Below are 23579 nucleotides of genomic sequence, written 5' to 3'. Positions count from 1 at the left end.
CTCAATGAAGCCTAACCCCAAATTCATTTGAATCCATAAGTTAGTGAAATAACAAGTTCTTGTTTAAAAAAAAAAAGTACTGGTAAGTATAATGGAACTGGGTAACTCCACTTCCACACTGATGTAATGAGACTTCATAAAATTGTAACAAGAGATTTAAGTGTTGGTAAACTGACCCTCAATCACATCTTTGAAGAATAAAAGTATAAACAGGAGCTAAAATATAAGAAATCTAAATGTCAAAACAAACATTCCCTATTTCCACAACAATGCAATTGCTGAATGTAGTATTTTTAACACATTGCTTTTAAGCACTAAGATTGATGACTGGTTTCTGAAATCCATAGAAAGAATCTTATTAAGAGTCCAAGGCTGAACTCTCCAAGTAAAGTGGGAATAAAGCACCTAATCAATAATAAATTTCTAACACTGCAGACTTTTAAAATGTAGATACTTTTCGAGGAACATTAATTTTTTTTTAAAAGATTTTATTTATTTATTTGACAGAGAGAGACACAGAGAGGGAACACAAGCAGGGGGAGTGGAAGAGAGAGAAGCAGGTTTCCCGTGGAGCAGGGAGCCCAGTGCGGGGCTCGATCCCAAGACCCTGGGACCATGACCTGAGCCGAAGGCAGACACTTAACGACTGAGCCACCCAGGCGCCCCTATCTGCTTTCTTTTCTAAGGTAAACTGGTTATTCCGGAAATTAGATTTGAGTTTTAACAGATTATTTATACAATCAATCCACTAAAAAGTGAGGCAGAAGTTACTATAAATCTGGTCACATTTTATAAAACTCATGACCAAAAGTTTTGCCTTTGACATTATTTCATGTAATTTAAAAACTCTAAATTGCTTTCTCAGTAAGACCAAATGTGAAACATTCTGAAGAAATCACCTAAGATTGATGCTATTTTTTTTTCACAATTCAATACAATATCTTTTATTTATGAGATATTCTATTTATATGCCAATCTTTTTGTATTATTTATTTATAGCCCTTGGGACCTCATTCTTTGTCCACAGTGAAAGATCCACCCAAACTTCCCCCTTTAACTGATGCTATTATTTTTAAAACATAAAATCAAATAAATGGTCACTCCTACAGCATTGAAGATGTCTCTGGAGAAAACAATTCGTATACCCACTCACTGAACAAAGTAAAGCTACGTGAAGAAAAAAAAATCCTTCACCTAAAAGACATAAAATAAAACCTATCTGACCCCATAAATTTAATTAAAAGCATATCATGCTCATTTAAAAATATAGTCCTGCTTGTGTGTAGTCTGGGTTAAATGATCCTTTGTATCAGAAAGATAAAGACAAAATAACCATATGGAAGTAGCTCAGTACTTCCGAAAAAGGAAGATGAAGGTTTAAGTGGTTGATAAATTTGAAAAGCTGATTATACGTAATAATCACCGTGTTGGGGGAGCACATGAAAATGAAACAGATTGTATTATGTTATTTTAAAAAGTGACATGACAATTGAACCATTTTAGAAGAACATGAAAAGGCAGGAGTTAAAAATAGTTAAATTAACGTCTTAGAAAACCATCCACAGGGAAGGTCAAATTCATTTTCAACATTTTTCAATGTGTAAAAAGAATAAAGAGTAGAGGCTTTAAGAAGAACCACAAATTCTTCATGAGGCAATGTTCGAATGTAGAACATGAGCTCAGACAAATACACAAAAATGAGTAAGGGCCAGGTCTAATGTGGATGAGGCACTATATCCTATAGTAAACCAGAGATATATAGGTATGCTCAATGCTGTAAATTAAAAAAAAAATTCTGGGGTCCATTTTGTTGCGTGTGCACCTCTTGCAATAAATTTGAGTCAGCACCAATGACAGCTCTGCAGTCCTCCTATGTGGCGCTGATCAGGTGGTTGCAGAGCTTCAGCTCACAGCGACACAATGCAGCTAGCTGAGCAGGCAAGCACAGCCCACAGCCAGAAGCGGTGCCCACTCTCCAGAACAAGGCGACCTTTAAGCTTAAGTTTCCCGGAGAAAATGAGATGCTGCTGCTGAAGACGACACTATGGTAAGCTGTTATTTAGATCAGTAAAAGATTGACTTTGGGATTCCCCCCCCCCCTTTTTTAAAGAAAAAGTCAGTGTGAGGACTGAATATATATTCAGAAGCAAGTGCATGCACCAGAAATTTGCTGCAGTGTCAGTAGAGGGGTTTCTTTTTAATATTCATTCACTTTGTGAATGTCCACATTGCTTTCTTTTAGCATCGGCACTGAAATATACAGAAAAAAATCACTATAAAATGTGAGGTTTAAGGGTATGGTGTTGGTCTGAATTTTTCAAGTGCCTTAAAATGTTTTACAAGGATATATTTATCCTAAAAAGACAAAGATGAATTTCAAAGTATTGTTTTAATATCTAAATAAAATCTTACTCTACACACACAATTGACTATTACATTACTGCCGAGATTTAAAAAAAAACAAAAAAACAGACAGCCATTTTTTCCTATCAGAGTAAGAAAGGATATTATCAAAAATAGTAATAGCTTAAGATTATGACTCTTTATATGCAGAGAATGCCATTTTGTACTGTAAAGGCTCTAGGAAGATAAATAAGAAAGACTATCTATGGTAAAAGAAGGGAGAAAATGCAGAAGTAGGGGGAGAGAGTCCCTCTCTACCACATAGCCCCAATTGAAGGATTAAGCATTTGGACTATAAATGAAGGGGAGCTTTGTTAGTTTAATCACTGGAACAATTATAAAAGGACTCAACAACAAGGAGGTTTATTGAAAATTTTGCCTAATGCTAACTGACCCATGCAGATGCCTAATTGTGTTTGCATATTAAAAGAAGGGTGTATCTGTTTGTTTCCAGGCTTTGATGGAATATCAGATATTGAAAATGTCTCCCAGCTTGTTCATCCTTCTGTTTCTCACACCTGGTATTTTATGCATTTGTCCTCTCCAATGTATATGCACAGAGAGGCACAGGCATGTGGACTGTTCAGGCAGAAACTTGACTACATTACCATCTGGACTGCAAGAGAATATTATCCATTTAAATCTGTCTTATAACCATTTTACTGATCTTCATAACCAGTTAACCCAATACACCAATCTGAGGACCCTGGACATTTCAAACAACAGGCTCGAAAGCCTGCCTGCTCAGTTACCTCGGTCCCTCTGGAACATGTCTGCTGCTAACAACAACATTAAACTGCTTGACAAATCTGATACTGCTTATCAGTGGAACCTTAAATTTCTGGATGTTTCTAAGAATATGCTGGAAAAGGTTGTCCTCATTAAAAACACACTAAGAAGTCTTGAGGTTCTCAACCTCAGTAGTAACAAACTTTGGACAGTTCCAACCAATATGCCCTCCAAACTACATATCGTGGACCTGTCTAACAATTCCTTGACACAAATCCTTCCAGGAACATTAATAAACCTGACAAATCTCACACATCTTTACCTGCACAATAATAAGTTCACATTCATTCCAGATCAAGCTTTTGACCACCTCTTTCAGTTGCAAGAGATAACCCTTTACAATAACAGGTGGTCATGTGACCACAATCAAAACATTACTTACTTATTGAAGTGGATGATGGAAACAAAAGCCCATGTGATAGGGACTCCCTGTTCTAGCCAAATATCATCTTTGAAGGAACATAACATATATCCCACACCTTCTGGATTTACCTCAAGCTTGTTCACTGTAAGTGGGATGCAGACAGTGGACACCATTAACTCTCTGAGTATGGTTACTCAACCCAAAGTGACCAAAACACCCAAACAATATCGAACAAAGGAAACAACGTTTGGTGCCACTCTAAGCAAAGACACCACCTTTGCTAGCACTGACAAGGCTTTTGTGCCCTACCCAGAAGAGACATCCATAGAAACCATCAATTCACATGAAGCAGCAGCTGCAACTCTAACTATTCATCTCCAAGATGGAATGGTTACAAACACAAGCCTCACTAGCTCAACAAAATCATCCCCAACACCCATGACCCTAAGTATTACTAGTGGCATGCCAAATAATTTCTCTGAAATGCCTCAACAAAGCACAACCCTTAACTTACGGAGGGAAGAGACAACCACAAATGTAAAGACTCGCTTACCTTCTGTGGCAAGTGCTTGGAAAGTAAATGCTTCATTTCTCTTAATGCTCAATGCTGTGGTCATGCTGGCTGTTTAAGGGTCTGCATTTTTTGAAACGAATGAAAGAACTCTTCCCTGATGTATAGTTGGGAAAATATGCCCCTATCTAACCAGTGATTCAAGCTATATAAGTATTCAAGAAAGCCAGTCTTACATTTCTGACTCTGATGTAAATGAAGTAACTTGTCTTAAATAAAAGAAGTGCACACTGTCTTGGTACTTGCTGCTATTTTACTGTATTAATTAAGTAAAACTAATGAGTTTCTTTCTTTTTAATGAAATGTTTTCTTTTTAAGGCTTCAATTTATTGCACAAAATATAAAGCATCTAAACTTTAATATGTATTTTATGTATGTTTACACTGTCAAACATCTGGGAAAAAAAAATAAAAGGTCTATGCTCATAATTGTGTCATTTGGCTTCCTAGTCATACCAACTTAATCTATTTAGTAGAATCAAAATGATCTAACCACTTCTGTTCTGGGGTACCTTGGTAAATAAAGTCTTAATGGTAAATGAAATGTTAGAGGTATCCAAGGATTTTGCCACTAAAGTATACTGTGGTTTCCACCCCATGAATGGTTATGCCACATCATTATTTTACACACAACCCATAATTGTTTCAAATCTAAATGATGTCCTGCTTCTGAGGAACTCTTGGCTACTTTACAGATTATATAATGGACAAAAGCTCTTCAAAAAGCTAGAAGACACTAGGCCTTGCATTTTAATAAGGAAAGTTTAATGGCTTTGTTTTTTGCATTTAAGTATTGGAAACACAATAAAAAGTTTGGCTTTAAAGACATGTAAAGGAACAGTTTTAGTGTATATTTAATAGACTATTTATTAATGGAATATTTGTTTACAAAATTAAAAGTCTTCTACATACAGGAGAGGGAAATTTATCTTTTGCACATCAGATGTCAGCATGTGACTTACCTAAATTAAAAATAGATTAGTTTCAGGATAAAATCCTGGGCGTCTAAGAAACATGGGCAGTACTAAGGAAGAGACAGGAAAAGGCAAGGAGAAAGGGAAAAAAGGATGGGATTCATCTCTATGACCAGGCAATGAGCCCAATAAAACACACAACAGGACTAAGGCTGGGCACAGGACGGATCTTAACATTCCACATCAAACTGCACTGGGATACAACTAGAAGAAAATGGAGAATTTCCTACGAATACAAAAGTAAGCCACCTATGAATTCGAGACAAACGTAATAGCCAAGAGTCAGAAAAAGAAGCCCTGAAACAAGCTAGATTAAAATGCAAGAAAGAGTAACTGAAACAGGTGGGCCACAAATGAGGTATTTAATTTGTGAGACACAAGGAAGAATCTATTTCAAGCAATTCCTAGAGTTGGGAAAGAGTCCCGAAAAAAACTTTTATGCTCCTTCCTAAGACATTTTAAAATAAGGTAAGACTTCTTTCCAGGCCTGGGAACATTTCTATTCAGAGAGAGAGAAAAGTAGTAACCCTCCAATGTGCTTTTTTTTTTCTTTTTTTTTTTAAAGGACCAGGCTTATGGAAAAATTACTGTTAAACTTCAGTAAAGCAATTCCTTTCCTGTGCTGACCAGTACCGTGGCTCTTGAACATTTCTCTGCCCCAGCAAACCTAACTCATTATGTCAGAGAAGAAAGGGGATTATTTGGAAAAGTCCCCTAAATGATTTTAAATTTCACTACCTTTCCCAATGGGCTGTTCCCACTCCCTCCCAATCACTGATCTAGTATCTTCACCAGAGGTGATAAAGGCTAAGTGCCCAGATATTTCCTACTCTACCACAAACTTGTGTCTTGTTTCAAAAAACACATATCCTGAGTTTCACAACAAGTAGGTGTCTTCCACTGAGGGTGCCAAATATACAATGCTGTCTTAGAAATACTACGGGGAAAAGTGACAAGAAGGTGAAATTATGGATAACAGCATTAGTAGCACCTATGGATTATTCCAATCTTACTGATTTGTCCACAAAATGCAGAGGAAAAAACTCAGTAAATTTACAAGTACAAAGCATGTCAACTACACCGACTCTAAGTCCTTAGAAAGAAGTTATTACCTAGCCTTAAAGTAATTAGGTAAACTTCCTTCTAAGGAATTTGTGTTCTTATTACTAATGGAAGAGACAAGACAAGAACTAATGAGTTTTTCTTTTTAATGAAATGTTTTCTTTTTAAGGCTTCAATTTATTGCACAAAATATAAAGCATCTAAACTTTAATATGTATTTTATGTATGTTTACACTGTCAAACATCTGGGAAATTTGCCAGATAAGATAAGAACTACTGTATTACTGGGCTCCATAAACATTTCAAAACGCATTAGTCCTCTCAAGCTCCTAAGATATGTATCCATCCATCCATCCACCCATCCACCCCTAAGGCTTGGTTCTATTTTACAAGTAACTTTTGTTTCTCACCAGTCAAGAGGATCCAAATAAGAGCACAAATTAAAAGCAAATGCAATAAGGGATAAAGTACCAGTGAAGAGTGTGTGCTCTGGGGTCTAAGGTTCTAGGCCTAAATCCTGCCTCTGTCGCTTCTCAGCTGTACAATTCTGGACAAGCTACCACTTCTCTAGGCCACAGTTTCCTCATGCCTAAAACAGGCCAGCAGAACTTACTCACAATGTTTTTCTTGAGGACCAAATGGTGTAATTCGCAGAGAGCCTTATTACCGTGGTGTCATGCCCCCCTATACTCTACATGCAGTAGTGTTGCTGCTATTGTTCAGCTCATTATCACATGCATATGTCCAAGCCCACTGCTTTTGAGAAATTCATGCATGCAGAAATACCCAAGCTCTACACCCTGTCAGCAATAAAATGAAAGGGTGTGTGTGCTTTAGTCTCTGCTCTTCCACCCTCCAGAATTCAGGCTCACATATTAGTGGAATAGGGAGCCAGAAGAAAGCCACAGAAACATTCATTATCACACTGGAATGAGAAGATGTCTTCTTTGGCTCAGTTAAAAGATCACAAGTACGTGCTATTCGGTTCTTCCACAGCAATGCTCTGGAGCAGCAGCAAGTTCCTTCAACGGACACCAAAATGTCCGATGAAAGTCAATCCCAAGTCTTTTGTAAGATTATTCCTTGTGAAATACATTTTAAGAACTAGATAAACAGGGCGCCTGGGTGGCTCAGTCGTTAAGTGTCTGCCTTCGGCTCAGGTCATGATCCCAGGGTCCTGGGATCGAGCCCCGCATCGGGCTCCCTGCTTGGCAGGAAGCCTGCTTCTCCCTCTCCCACTCCCCCTGCTCGTGTTCCCTCTCTCGCTGTCTCTCTCTCTCAAATAAATAAATAAAATCTTAAAAAAAACTAGATAAACAACAATACCATACATTGCAAACCACCAGCCAACATAATGGTTAAAAGTAAAAGTTAGATTTATCTCATCCAAGTACTAACCAGGCCCGACCCTGCTTAGCTTCCAAGATCAGACGAAATGGGGCGCATTCAGGGTGGTATGGCTGTAGATGAGCAGTTAGATTTCTATTAAAATTAGAATCAAAACAAGAATGCCCATTATCATCAATCTTTTCAACAGTATTTGGGAAATTCTAGAACAGGAACAACAGATACAATTACATGGAAATAAGAAACAAAATTATTAATAATAGACTGAAATAACTGACTACCCAAAGGATTCCTTGGGAATGCCTTCAAAAGAATAACCTTAAATAACGAATGAAAAAAATATGGAACCACGAATGATTTTCTCATATACTGGCAACAAATAATTAGAAAATCCCAGGAAGAAGATACTGCTCATGGCAGCAACAACAAATCAAATCTACAATGCCAAGAAATAACATTCACATGAAATGTGTAGGACCAAATGGGGAAAAGCTAAAAAACATTAACAAGAGGTATTAACCCAGACTTGATGGAGACGATAGATAAAGATTTCTTCATTCACCTATTCTTCACTCAGTAGACATTCACTCAGCACCTGGAATGTACCAGGCATCAAGGCTAAGTACAGGAGACACACCTTGACTGATACTGCAAAGATGAGATTATTTCCAGTATAATTCATGGATTAAACCAAATATTCCAATGAAATTCTTTTTGGAACATGACATGAAACCCTTAAATTCATCTGGAAAAATAAATAAATAAATAGAAAAAAGAAGAAACAGTAGAGGTATCTTACACTTTCTCTAGAGGAAAACACATCTCAGCTCTAATAATTAAGACAGAATGGTAGGGTCATAAAAATAGAAAGGAAGATAGCCATAGTATAGAAATGAAAGTGCAATCTGAGCACAGCGCACAGGAGAATTCCATTTTCTCACAGGGTGGTTGTGAGGAGTGAGGACAAAATGAGATAATTCATGCAACATGCTCAGAACAGTGCATACCACACGGTAAATTCCTAAACATTGTTAACTTGAGATGGAAAAAAATCACAAATCACATGGCAAGGGTAAGACTCAATAAAGAATGCTGGGGAAATTGAAACACAGCCCAATTTAACACTCACTTCATGTGATACACCTATATAGTGAACTAAAAAAGACAACATTAAAACAAAGGAAGTCTTAAAACCATCAGAAGAATTTACATATATTTATAAATCTCTGGGTGACTTTTAAAAAATTAGAAACAGAAAAAAAAGTCACAAAAAATCAACAGGTTTGTCTATACAAAACTCCCAAATTTGGGCGCCTGGGTGGCTCAGTCGTTAAGCGTCTGCCTTCGGCTCAGGTCATGATCTCAGGGTCCTGGGATCCAGCCCCGCATCGGGCTCCCTGCTCAGCGGGGAGCCTGCTTCTCCCTCTCCCACTCCCCCTGCTTGTGTTCCCTCTCTCGCTGTGTCTCTCTCTGTCAAATAAATAAATAAAATCTTAAAAAAAAAAACAACTCCCAAATCTCTTTATGCTCAATGAGCCTAATAAAAATATTCAAAGAGAATACCAAAAAGAAGATTGTTAATCAAAAGCTCACAAAATTGGTAAGAAAAATATTTAGGTTCCCAATGGATAAGTGGGCAAGGGACATAAACAGAACATTTAAAAGACAGGAAGCATGGTGACTGATAAGTATCTGAGAATACGGCCTACCACATAATAATTGAGAAATAAAAATAAAGTATGATACCATTCTCATTAGTAATTTGGCAGGCAATTTTTAAGAAATAAAAATTAAGGCTGGGGAAGACACCACGAAACAGCTACATTCACATATTGGTATAACTCCTCTGGACAGCAATTGGCAATGATGATGAGAAAACAGCTATTTTGAGTTGCTGCCTAGGTATTTTGCAGTATGACAACCCTGCACAAACACAGAGTCTGGACATTTAAATAAGGACCCGAGATTGGGATTTCTACCACAAGTTCCTGCTTTGCTTTTCCTGGGGCACATTTTTAAATAACTGCTTAGAGTTGAGCCCATGAAAAGCTAGTGACTGTTACCCCAACCACCTTCTAAGTAATAGGTGCTTGCTACCCTGTACTCTGTGCTCTATTTTCTGCTTGCTGGTAACCTGGGATAGAAGACTGCCCTTCCTCCAGGTCACTGTGCATCCTCCTCCAATAATTCTGGGATCCGTAAGTAATAAATCTTGTGACTTTACTTCCTTTGAGTGAGTGTATTGAAACAAATCAAATCAAAACAACCCCAGGGTTTTCACTTCCCCAAAGCAGAAGCCCAGATGCTGAGGGAGCTCCCTGCCAACCCTGTGTAGGTAGTTTGTGCCTCCTCACTCAGCAGGTCATAATCTGCATACTCTTTTTTTTTTCCTTATAATCTACTCTCCATCCTTTTTAATTGAAATATAGTTGACATACAATGTTATATTAGCTTCAGGTGTACAACATAGTGATTCGACAATTCTATACATTACTCAATGCTCCCCATAATAAGTGTAGTCACCATATAATGTTATAATATTATTAACTATATTTCCTCTGCTGTACTTTATATCTCATGATTTATTTATTTTGTAACTGGAAGTTTATACCTCTTAATCCCCTTCACCTATTTTGCCTATCCCCTCACTCATCTACCCTCTGGCAACTACCAATTTGTTCTCCGTATTTGAGTCCGTCTGTTTGTTGTGTTTTTTAAGATTCCACATTGTGAAATCATATGGTATCTGTCTTTCTCTGTCTGACTTATTTTACTTAGCATAATACCCTCTAGGTCTATCCAGGTTGTCAGAAATAGCAAGACTTCATTCTTTTTTATGGCCGAGTAATATTCCACTCTCTATATATACACACACCACATTGTCTTTATCCATTCATCTATCAATGAACACTTGGGTTGCTTCCACATTGACTTTGTAAATAATGCTGATAAACATAGGTAGGGGTGCATATATCTTTTCAAATTAGTGTTTTTGTTTTCTTTGGGTAAATACCCATTATGGTATAATCTGCATATTCTTAATTTAATATGCCCATACCAACACAGCAGTGATCAAAAACCTAAAATATTTTAACCTATAACCTAGTAAATTCTAGGTAAATCCTTTCTAACAGCAAAAAAATGGAAACAATGCTAAATAGCTACCATTAGGACATGAGGTAAGTAAAGCATGATCCACTGACCAGAATATTATGTGTCTAATAAAAATATTTATGAAGAGTTTTTTAAAGTTTGAAAGGTGGCAAATGCAAAAACTAGAAGGATAAGCAAAAATTATCAGATATAAACATATAGAACTATGTACTAAAAACAAAAAAGAGAAATATACCAAAATGCTGACACTGTATACCAACTATGTTTTATGACCTACTTTGTTCTTGAAAAATGCAAGAGATATAAAAAAAGAACTATTGAAAACAGCTGTCTAAGAGATCTAGGTTGAGCAGGAAAATACGAAAATGAGAAGACGAAAAATGAACTGTGAATAGGTAGGAGTGGTCAACAAACTAGAGGGTATCATGAAGTAAAGATCAGAGATGGAGAAGCATAATCAGAATTCGGGGAAGCACCTGTACACACATACCTCATTTTATTGGGCTTCACGCCACTGAGCTATATGGACAGTGTTTTTCTACAAATTGAAGGTTTGTTGCCACCCTGCATGAGCAAGTCTATTTGTGCCATTTTTTCCTAAAAAAGCATTTGCTCGCTTGTGTCTCTCACACTTTGGTATTCTCCCAATATTTCAAACTTTGTCATTATTATTATATTTGTTATGGGGATCTGTGATCAGTGATGTTTGACGTTACTACTATAATTGTTTTGGGGAGCCAAGAACTGCACCCATACAAGATGGTGAGTAAGTAAATGTGTATGTTCTGACTGCCCCACCATCTGTCCCCCACCCCCACTTCATGTCTCTCTTCCTCCCCTCCAGCCTCCCTATTCCCTGAGACACAACAGTCTTGAAAGTAGGGCAATTAATGACCCTACAATGGCTTCTAAGTGCTCAAGTGAAAGGAAGAGTCGCACACCTCTTGCTGTAAATCAAAAGCTAAGGGCACCTGGGTGGTTCAGTCAGTTAAGCAACCGACTCTTTATTTCAGCTCAGGTCAGATCTCAGGGCCCTGAGATTGAGCCCCGCATTGGTTCTGTGCTCAGTAGGGAGTCTGTTTGAGATACTTTCCTTCTGCCCCTCCCCCCACTCATGCTCTTTCACTCTAAAATAAATAAATCTTAAAAAAAAAATAAATCAAAAGCTAGCAATGACCAACTTTAGTAAGGAAGGCATGTTGAAAGCCAAGGTAGGCTGAAAGCTAGGCTTTTTGTGCCAAACAGCTAGCCAAATTGTAAATGCAAAGGAAAAGTACTTGAAGGAAATCAGAAGTACTATTCCAGTGAACACATGGATGGTAAGAAAGTGAAACAGCCTGACTGCTGACATGGAGAAAGTTTTTGGGGTCTGAACAGAAGATCAAGCCAGCCACAGCAGTCCTTTAAGCCAAAGCCTAATCTAGAGCAAGGCCTGAACTCTCTTCAGTTCTCTGAAGGTTGAGAGAGGTGAGGAAGCTGCAGAAGAAAAGTTTGAAGCTGGCAGAGGTTAGTTCATGAGGTTTAAGAAAAGAAGCATTTTCCAGAACAGAAAAGTACAAGGTGAAGCAGCAAGTGCTGAGGCAGGGGTGCAGCAAGTTCTCCAGGAGATCCAGCTCAGATCATTCGTGAAGGTGGCCACACCGAACAGCAGATTTTCAATGTAGATAAAACAGCCATCTATTGGAAGAAGATGCCATCTAGGACTTTCATAGCTAGAGAGAAAGCAATGCATAGCTTCAAAGCACAGGCTGACCCTCTTGTTAGGGACTAATGCAGCTGGTAACTTTAAGTTGAAGCCAATGCTCATTTATAAATCCGAAAATCCTAGGGCACTTAAGAATTATGCTAAATCTACTCTGCCTGTGTTCTACAAGTGGAACAACAAAGCCTGAACATCAGCACATCTGTTTACAACATGGTTTTACTGACTATTTTAAGCCCACTGTTGAGACCTGCTACTCAGAAAAAAAGATTCCTTTCAAAATATGACTGCTTGCTGACAGTGCATTTGGTCACCCCAAGATCTATCATGGAGATGGACAATCAGAGTAATGTTGTTTTCATGTCTGCTAACACAACATCCATTCTGCAGCCCATGGATCAAGAAGTAATTGTGACCTTCAAGTCTTAACAAATACATTTTGTAAGGCTATAGCTGCCATAGATACTGATTCCTCCAATGGAACTGGACAAAGCGAATTAAAAAATTTCCGGAAAGGCGATACCATTCTAGAAGCCATTAAAAACATTTGTGATTCATGAAAGAGGTCAAAATATCAAGATGAACAGGAATTTTGGAAGAAGTTGATTTTTTTTTTTTTAAGATTTTATTTATCTGACAGAGAGAGAGAGAGCGCACAAGCAGGGGGAGGGGCAGAGGAAGAAGCAGGCTCTCTGCTGAGTGGGGAGCTTGACAGGGCACTCGATCCCAGGACCCTGGGACCATAACCCGAGCCGAAGGCAGACGCTTAACCGACTGAGGCACCCAGGTCCCTGGAAGAAGTTGATTTCAACCCTCATGGATGCCTATAGGGGTTTTAAGATGTCAGTGGAGGAAGTAACTGCAGATGTGGTAAAATAACAAGAAAATTATGGTTAGATTAGAAGTGAAGCCTGAAATGTGACTGAACTGCTGAAACCTCATGTAAAACCTGAACAGATGAGGAGTTGCTTCTGATGGATGAACAAAGAAAGTGGTTTCTTGAGTTGGAAACTGTTCCTGGTAAAGATGCTGTGAAAACTGTTGAAATAACAACAAAGGATTTAGAATATGACATACACTTAGTTGATTAAGCAACAGCAGGGTTTCAGAGGACTGACTTCAATTTTGAAAGATGTTCTACCATGGGTAAATTGTTATTGAATAGCATCACGTGCTACGGAGAAATCATTCCTGAAAGGGAGTCAATCGATGCATGAAACTTCATTGTTGTCTTGTTTTAAGAAATTGCCGGGACACCTGGGTGGCTCAGTCGGTTAAGCGTCTGCCTTCAGCTCAGGTCACGATCCCAGGGTCCTGGGATCGAGTCCCGCATTGGGCTCCCTGCTCCGCGGGGAGCCTGCTTCTCCCTCTGCCTCTGCCTCTCTCTCTCTCTCTCATGAATAAATAAATAAAATCTTTAAAAAAAAAAAAAAAAAGAAAGAAATTGCCAAGGCCACCTCAGCTTCAGCAACAGCACCGTGACCGGGCAGCAGCCATCAACACCAAGGCAAGAGCTTTCACAAGCAAAAAGATTACAACTTGCTGAAAGCTCAAATGATGATTAGCATTTTTAGCATAAAGTATCTTCAGTAAAGGTATGTACATTGTTATTTTAGACATGCTATTGTACACTTAACAGACTACAGTATTGGGTAAACATCACTTTTACATTCACTGGGAAACCAAAAACTCATTGGATTCACTTTACTATGATGTTTGCTTCATTGCTGTGGTCCAGAACTGAACCTGCAGCTTCTCCAAGGTAGGCCTACACACTGCATTAGCTAATGCTAGCTCCACATGGCCAGTTGTATTCAGGAGTGTTCCCCCAACAAATCTAACCAGGTGAGCTCTTTTCCCTCCTTTAAACAAACAAAACCCCCAAAACATTCATAATTTCCAAGTCTCAGAATACAACCTAAACTCTCAATATGGTTTACTTATGGTCAGGCCCCTGCCTCCCTTTACAGTAAGTAGCATCTTCAAACTTTCCAGCTCTATCACTGAAGAGTTCAAGCAAAATGTCTTTCTGTCCCTCTAGTTCATCATGCCCTCTCTTGCCACCCGGCTTTCAGAGATGCTGCGTGGGCCCTCTATGGTGTACTACTTGCCCTCTTCTTCCCCTGGCAAACTCTTACTCATCCTTTTGATTTCAGTTTAGATATCCCTCCCTCCTAGGAGTTTTTTGACCATTTGATCTGAATTTATAAATACAGATGAAAGATATGTAACTGGTGGGCTAACAATGACCTACTTAAGACAGACCAAGTCAAACCTCTCAAAGTCTTATTCTACAGTCTAAGTTTCTTCCATTAGGTCAAAGTAATAGCTTCAGAGTCCAGAAAAAGGAGAGATCTAAAAAACGTTATGAGTGAAGGAAGGGGCACCTGGGTGGCTCAGTCGGTTTAAGTCTCCAACTTTTTGGTTGTGGCTCTGGTCATGATCTCAGGGTCATGGGATCAAGCCCCATGTTGGGCTCCACGCTCAGTGGGGAGGCTGCTTGAGATTCTCTCCCTCCCTCTCCCCCTCCCCCCCACTTGCTCTCTCTAAAGTAAATAAATAAAATCTTAAAAAAAAAAAAGAATGAAGGAAGATTTGGCTAGGCAGCTACTAGTAAGAAATTAGCTTTGGGCAAGTGTGAGTTACTTATGGAACAATTCCAGAGAAAGGTTAATTCTGATACTTGTGAACAACTTAGTACCAGCAGATTACTTGAGGGAAACCAGTCAGGGAAACAGAAACAAATGCCACCTCAATTGTTAATGTATTAAGCAGATTAGTTTGCTTCACGCTTTGGAAAGTGTTGTGCAAAGTGAGGTTTTAAAGAAGCTTAACTTAAAAAAAAAATGCCATTTTGGCTCAAAGCCCCAACTCCATTGAACATGTTTAGGAATGGGTGGAGACAAAAAAAAAAAAAAGGAATGGGTGGAGACATATGCTCAATACACCTATTTATCCTTTCTATAAATCGTGGCCTGATATTATGAATTTGTTGGAAGTTATTGATGAAATCAAAGCACAAAAACTAAACACACACACACGCTCGTGCACGCACGCACACACACAGAGTAAAAAGAGCAAACTATATGGTTCTTTTCTGATCAAAACAGTGTTCTAAATGTATTTAAAGCACATGGTGGTTTAAAAGAGCATGAGAGGTTTTCTCACCTATAGCCTGTGTTATTATCTTGGCAAGTGATTCAATGTGTCTTCTGGTAAAAATCTAATCAAGAACATGTATTCCATATAGGTATTTTAAAGAATACACTATTGCTGTGCAAAAGCTTTTTATCTTGATGAAGTCCCAATAGTTCATTTTTGCCCTTGCTTCCCTTGCCTTTGGCGATGTTTCTAGGAAGAAGTTGCTGCGGCTGAGGTCAAAGAGGTTGCTACCTGTGTTCTCCTTTAGGATTTTGATGGACTCCTGTCTCACATTTAGGTCTTTCAACCATTTGGAGTCTATTTTTGTGTGTGGTGTAAGGAAATGGTCCAGTTTCATTCTTCTGCATGTGACTGTCCAATTTTCCCAACACCATTTAAGAGACTGTCTTTTTTCCATTGGACATTCTTTCCTGCTTCGTCGAAGATTAGTTGACCATAGAGTTGAGGGTCCATTTCTGGGCTCTCTATTCTGTTCCATTGATCTATGTGTCCGTTTTTGTGCCAGTACCATACTGTCTTGATGATTATAGCTTTATAATAGAGCTTGAAGTCTGGAATTGTGATGCCACCAGCTTTGCTTTTCTTCTTCAACATTCCTCTGGCTATGTGGGGTCTTTTCTAGTTCCATACAAATTTTAGGACTATTTGTTCCATTTCTTTGAAAAATCTTGATGGTATTTTGATAGGGATTGCATTAAATGTGTAGATTGCTCTAGGTAGCATTGACATCTTCACAATATTTATTCTTCCAATCCATGAGCATGGAACATTTTTCCATTTCTTTGTGTCTTCCTCAATTTCTTTCATGAGTAGTTTATAGTTTTCTGAGTACAGAAAGCTTTTGCACAGCAAAGTAAACAGTCAACAAAACCAACAGACAACCGACAGAATGGGAGAAGATATTTGCAAATGACATATCAGATAAAGGGCTAGTATCCAAAATCTATAAAGTACTTATCAAACTCAACACCCAAAGAACAAAGAATCCAATCAAGAAATGGGCAGAAGACATGAACAGACATTTTTCCAAAGAAGACATCCAAATGGCCAACCGACACATGAAAAAGTGCTCAACATCACTTGGCATCAGGGAAATACGAATCAAAACCTCAATGAGATACCACCTCACACCAGTCAGAATGGCTAAAATTAACAAGTCAGGAAATGACAGATGTTGGCGGGGATGCGGAGAAAGGGGAACCCTCCGACACTGTTGGTGGGAATGCCAGCTGGTGCAGCCACTCTGGAAAACAGTATGGAGGTTCCTCAAAAAGTTGAAAATAGAGCTACCATATGATCCAGCAATTGCACTACTGGGTATTTACCTCAAAGATACAAATGTAGCACTGTTTTGGTTTTTTTTTAAGATTTTATTTATTTATTCATAAGAGACAGAGTGAGAGAGGGGGAGAGGGAGAAGCAGGCTCCCGCTGAGCGGGGAGCCCGATGCAGGACTCGATCCCAGGACCCTGGGATCATGACCTGAGCTGAAGGCAGACGCTTAACCATCTGAGCCACCCAGGTGCCCTGCACCCCAATGTTTATAGCAGCAATGTCCACAACAGCCAAACTATGGAAAGAGCCAAGATGTCCATCAACAGATGAATGGATAAAGAAGATGTGGTATATATACAATGGAATATTATGCAGCCATCAAAAAACCCGAAATCTTGCCATTTGCAGTGATGTGGATGGAACTAGAGGGTATTATGCTGAGCGAAATAAGTCAATCAGAGAAAGACATGTATCATATGATCTCACTGATATGAGGAATTCTTAATCTCAGGAAACAAACTGAGGGTTGCTAGAGTGGGGTGGGTGGGAGGGATAGCGTGGCTGGGGAGGGTATGTGCTATGGTGAGTGCTGTGAATTGTGTAAGACTGTTGAATCACAGACCTGTACCTCTGAAACAAATAATACATTATATGTTTAAAAAAAAAAAAGATAGTAAGAAGGGAAAAATGAAGGGGGGGAATCGGAGGGGGAGACAAACCATGAGAGACTATGGACTCTGAGAAACAAACTGAGGGTTCTAGAGGGGAGGGGGTTGGAGGGAGGGGCTAGCCTGGGGATGGGTATTAAAGAGGGCACATACTGAATGGAGCACTGGGTGTTATATGCAAACAATGAATCATGGAACACTACATCAAAAACTAATGATGTAATGTATGGTGATTAACATAACATAATAAAATTAAAATAAAGAATACACTAAATCATGTTTATTAAAGCTACATTTTAAAGATTACTGTTGTCCTTGTTTAAGAGATTCTTGGGCAATCACCAAGATCAGAAATGGAAAGGACTGAACCCATAATGGTACCTAATTCCCCATGTACGGTTCACACTTCAAATAACGAGTTTACAAGGTTATTTATTTGTCCCATAGGAAATATGATTTAGCAGGAAAAAAAAATCAGATATTTGAACAATTTACATAGGTATCTCAAGGCCAAGTATCACATAAATCGGATGAAATATTCAATACCAGGAAACGTAGTTTTCACTTTGTGACTTTGTTGCCCATAGTCACCATTCAAACAAACAAACTGAACACTTCTGGGAGGCTGAAGGAATTGAAATGCTGTCAAATCCTTGCCTCAACAGAAAATAAACTAAGGGGGTGCCTGGGTGGCTCAGTCGGTTAAGCGTCTGCCTTCGGCTCAGGTTATGATCCCAGGGTCCTGGGATCAAGCCCCACATCGGGCTCTCTGCTCGGCGGGAAGCCTGCTTCTCCCTTTCCCACTCCTCCTGCTTGTTTCTGCTCTCGCTAACTCTGTCAAATAAATAAATAAAATCTTAAAAAAAAAAAAGAAAAGAAACTAAGATTGAATGGCTTTTCTTGAGAAAGAAAAAAGCAAAGTATCAGTAATGGAAAACAAAGATGTCCACCACGGTAACCACCAGGAAGGCCCTCGTTTGCCAAACAAAGCCTCAGCAACCGCTACTGCCTGTAAGACATAGTATAATGTAAGAGTAACTGGCACACAGCCATATCCACTTACCAGTTCTATTATTTAGACAGCAGATATTCAGGTGTAGTTCCTCATACGGATGACAAATAAGCAAAGAAATGTTTAACAATGTCATCTATTGATAAGTTCTAATATTTCCTCATGGTATGGCTTTTCTACAATGATTACATGCAATCTTTCTTGCTTTAACAAAGTATTTACTTGGATAAAGTGCTAGAAGTCTTTTGTCCTGACTCTAAGTTAAAAAAACAATAAAAGCTGCAGGACAGTATGAACTTAGAGACACTGTAAAGTTTCTTTAAAGCACATTTAAGTTAATCAAAGCACCAAGGAGTCACCTGAACCTAGTAAAACATCTTCATATATGAACTATGAGTTGACTATAAACCGATTTTAATTTTTAACATAAATGTCACACATGATACAAGTATTACTGAGAGCCAGTTTGTAAGTCACATAAGAAAAAACTCATTTTAAACAAAAAATATTACTAAACTTGATATTTTGCCTTATCAAAAAAATTTCAAGTATGATGATTTTCCTGCCATATCTAAATAGACTTCAGACTTTGACAGTCCTTCCAAAAATTGTTTCCCTTAAATGTCGTGCTCAAAGGCAGCAGGATTTGAAGTTAAGTACATCACTTCCATCAGTGACTCTTCTGAAAAGAACAATTGTCACTTGGATGTATTTATTCTTAGATGCTGGTTTTAGAATTTTTCCATGTTATTTTATATAATCAAACCTCTTCAGGACATCTTGGGATTATTTACTTCCAAGGATCATATACTTACACCAGAAGAGGTAAATCACAATTCATTAAAACAACAACAACAACTGGTGGGGCGCCTGGGTGGCTCAGTCGGTTAAGCGTCAGACTCTTGATTTTGGCTCAGGTCATGATCTCAGGGTCGTGAGATCAAGCCCTGCATCAGGCTCTGTGCTCCCCATGGAGTCTGCTGGAGATTCTCTCTATCTTCCTCTGCCCCTCCTACCCCTCATCCCCGCTCTTTCTCTTAAATAAAATCTTTAAAAAACCTGTTTTATTTCATAGCAATACATGGACTGTAGCCACTAGCCATGTTAATTTATAGTACATGTCAAGTCACGACTATCAGGTGATTCAGAATCAGTCACCAAGTCATCTTTGATGAGTAAACCAAAGCCTTGTTTCACTAACACCCAAGGTCACTATACTTCTACTAACCACTATCAGTATCAGTATCACAGAAAACAAAACCACTAGAGAAATCTTTTGGCTCAATTCAGAACTCCAATTCTAACTGCTATTATTAAATCAAGGCTTCTTCCTTCAAATTATAGTCATGTGTGTCTATAACTTAAGCTGGTAATTAGTCTTAACACTATCACTGAATGATTATATATAACAACTAAAAGCTGGGTTCATTTATTAAGTGTTCTATGAATTGCCACATACTCTGATAGATTCTCTGTATCTAGATAAAGACATCTAGGGCTAAAAGTCCAAGAGGTGAACAGAAAATTTGTATTCCATGCACCCTCAGCTTCACTGTGGCATTATTTAAAATAGCCAAGGGGCAGCTGGGTGGCTCAGTCGGTTAAGCGTCTGACTCTTGACTTCTGCTCAGGTTATGATCTCAGGGCTGTGGGATCAAGCCCCGAGTTGGGATCCATGCTCAGTGGGGAGTGTGCTTAGGATTCTCTCCCTCTCCGTCTGTCTCTCCCCCTGTGTGTGTGCATACTCTCTCTCTCTCTCTCTCTCAAATGAATAAATCTTAAAAAAATAATAAAAATTAAAAATTAAATAGCCAAGACATGGAAGCAACCTAAGTGTCCACTGATGGACAAATGGATTAAGAAAATGTCACACACACATACATACACACACACAGAATATTATTCAGTCATATAAAAGAAGTATATCTTACCATTTATAACATGGATGGACCCTGATGGCATTACACTAGGAGAAATAAATCAGAGAAAGCCAAATACTGTATGATTTCATTTACTTGTGGATTCTAAAAAAACAAAAAAGTGAACTCACAGATAGAGAAGAGATTGGTGATTGCCAGAGGCAGGGATTGGGGGGTGGGTGAAATGGGTGAAGGTGGTCAAAATGTACAAACTTCCAATTATAAAGTAAGTAATTCCTGGGGATGTAATGTACAGCATGGTGATCATAATTAATAATACTGTATTAAATATTTCAAAGTTGCTAAGAGTAGATCTTAAAATTCTCATCACAAGAAAAAAATTTTGTAACTATGCGTGTGATGGATGTTAACTGGACTTATTGTGGTAATCATTTTGCAATATATATACACACAAATATTGAAACATTTTGTTGTACACCTGAAACTAATATAAGGTTATATGTCAATTATATCTCAATTTAAAAAGGAAGAATTATATTCTAACATGGTCATTGTTAAATAGTAATAGAATATGCAATGGTTTAGTAAGGAGGTATTTTACCAAAATTTGCCTAAAAAGGAGAGGAGAACAAATGTTGGGTGAGGTTGTGGAGAAATTTAAATTTTTGTACACACTGCTGGTGGAAATGTAAAATGATAAAGCTGCTTTGGAAAACAGTTTGGCAATTCCTCAAAAGGTTAAACATCAAGTTACAATTCTACTCCAAAGATATATACCTAAGAAAGTAAAAAACATATATCCAGACAAAACTTATACATGAATATCCATAGCAGCATTATTCATAATAGCAAAAAATGGAAACAATATCCATTACCAGATGAATGGGTTAACCAAATGTGGTATGTGCATGCAATGGAATATTATTCAGCTATAAAAAAGAATGAAGTAATGATACATGCTACAACCTCCATGAAACATGAAAAAACTGTAAAGTAAAAGAAGCCAGTCACAAAAGAGCACATACTGTATGAGTTCCCTTATATGAAATGTCTAGAAGAGGCAAATCCATAGAGATATGGATGCCAGGGACTAGAGGGTGTGAGTGGGGTCAGAATAGAGAATAAATAATGGGTATGGAGTTTCTTTTTGGGGTGATTAAATGTCTAACTTAGACATAACTGCACAACTCAGTAAATATACTAAAAACCACTGAATTGTATACTTTAAAAAAGTAAATTTTAAAATACATGAATTCAATCTCACTAAAGTTTTTTGTTGTTTTTTTTTTTTAACTTGCCAAGAGGGATAAGGGTCAGGTTACTGAGATGGGTCTTGAATCAAAAGTAGGAGCCTGCTCTATGTTAAAGGAAGGGCAGCCAAGCCCAATAGTAAAATGGTCAGTGTTGCTGAAGCACAAGGCTAGGCCTTATAAAGTCTAGACCATCCTTCTACAGATGTTACTACACAGTGTGGTGGCTAGTCTTCTATTATTAAACTTAAATGACCAATTGAAACAAATGGTTTTAGGACTTTTTTGACCACTGTAAAAATAATGTACAGAATGCTCATTTGGCATTCTGAGCTTTCTGGGCAGACTTTTGTGTCTTTGCCCGCTCCTATAGTCTTCTTGACAACTGCTCTGATGATACCCTCAGCAATGTACCATTAATACCCTTTTCTGAGAACAGCCCAGAAGCACACAAGGCTACTTGGAACCACATCAATGACTGTTGTGGAGAAATTTAAATTTCAGATTTCCAAAATAAGTCCAGCATCTAGCTTTTTACCAAAATGATTTTCAATCTTCTGCTGTAGTTCAGCAACCTTGCAACTAATATGAGCAGTATAAAGGATTACAAAGAAACTTGTATGAGATGCTAAGGAACAAAGGCTTTATCTTGTAAGTCAGTGGTTTTGTTGAAGTGTGGGACCCATATGATATGGTGGCCTAAGAAATAGGCATTTAATAGTTCTATATTTCTTTTTTACTATTCTCTTTTGTTTACTGGTTTTCTAGTTATAGCAATCAATACTCATTTTCTATTTATAGTATAAATTTTCCTTTAAGAAAAAAAGTCCAAAAAAAAAAAACCAATAAAAAATACTGAGGCAATAACAGAAGTTTTAAAGAAATGGCAAAAATCCCAAAGGTAGTATATGAATGCCTTACATATGAACACTTAGCTAACAGGAGCACATAAAAGGTTTTACCTGGAAGTAACATGGTCATATTTTAGAGAGATCATTCTGGCAGATGTGGAAAATGGAAGGGATGGAGTAATATCCTGGTGACAAAGAATCCAATTAGGAAGTTGTTGTAATTGCCTAGACCAGAGATGAGCAAATTATGGTCCACAGGCAATATACTGCCTACATGCCACTTGGCTCCTAGATTTTTATTTTTTTTTATTTTTTTAAGATTTTATTTATTTATTTATTTATTTATTTGACAGAGACACAGTGAGAGAGGGAACACAAGCAGGGGGAGTGGGAGAGGGAGAAGCAGGCCTCCCGCCCAGCAGGAAGCCCGATGCGGGGCTTGATCCCAGGACCCTGAGATCATGACCTGAGCTGAAGACAGATGCTCAAAGGACTGAGCCACCCAGGCACCCAGGCTCCTAGATTTTTAAAGAACTGTTCAAAACAAAGTAACTCCCCTCCCCCAAGAAGAAGAAAATCTTTTTGGTTTGTAAAGCCTAAAATATTTACAACTTGGTCCTTCACCAAAAATGTTTGCTAACCCCAGCTTCAACAACTGATTAAACTGTAAACTGAGTTTGTAATATGAGGATAAAGCATAAAAAAATTTCTGAAGGAAAATCAGTAATACTTAATGTTAACATGCCAAAATTAGGTAACAGACTTAGAGTATTATAAACTTAGGAAACAAACTCGCTCAAAGACAGACATTTGCCCTTGGAATATGTATTTTGCAACTAAGGGGAAATGTGTTATTTTCCCTATGTTAGATTTCTAAAACGAAAAGGCTGGTGTTTTACCATGGAAGAGAAAAGTGCTTAAGTACAATTCTAAAAGGTACCACATTTAAGTCTAACATAACAACAGCCTGCTTATGCATATTTGCACACCCACTTTCTCAGGAAGCTCACAAATAGTTTCAAAAGAACATAATTGTCCACAATGAAAGGCACTTGTGCTACACACTCCTGAAATGTCTTACATGTTCTACTTTTAAATACAGGTAAAAGCCCACTAGTAGCATGATGAAAATGTCAATCCTGAAAACCCTAACTGC

General features: G+C 38.1%; 2 protein-coding genes across 12 annotated transcripts in view; one reads left to right on the top strand and one right to left on the bottom strand.

Annotated features, from left to right (window-relative positions):
* The window catches only part of NF1 (neurofibromin 1), a 289382-nt gene that overhangs the window by 76665 nt on the left and 189138 nt on the right, over positions 1–23579 (bottom strand). The window lies entirely within an intron of this gene.
* OMG (oligodendrocyte myelin glycoprotein) lies at positions 1254–4655 on the top strand. The gene has a single exon (XM_045889444.3). The coding sequence runs from the start codon at positions 2864–2866 to the stop codon at positions 4184–4186; it is 1323 nt and encodes a 440-aa protein (XP_045745400.1). The 5' UTR covers positions 1254–2863; the 3' UTR covers positions 4187–4655.

Source organism: Mirounga angustirostris, unplaced genomic scaffold, assembly GCF_029215605.1.
Source record: "Mirounga angustirostris isolate CCGP_5_RB_7025 unplaced genomic scaffold, mMirAng1.0.hap1 SCAF_17, whole genome shotgun sequence".
Classification (NCBI taxonomy): Eukaryota; Metazoa; Chordata; class Mammalia; order Carnivora; family Phocidae; genus Mirounga; species Mirounga angustirostris.
The sequence above is the reverse complement of the archived record's forward strand: the minus strand, read 5'-3'. Positions and strand labels throughout refer to the sequence as shown.

Bases quoted from the DNA above. Each gene is read 5' to 3' on its own strand.
- OMG (XM_045889444.3), top strand. From the start codon at position 2,864: ATGGAATATCAGATATTGAAAATGTCTCCCAGCTTGTTCATCCTTCTG.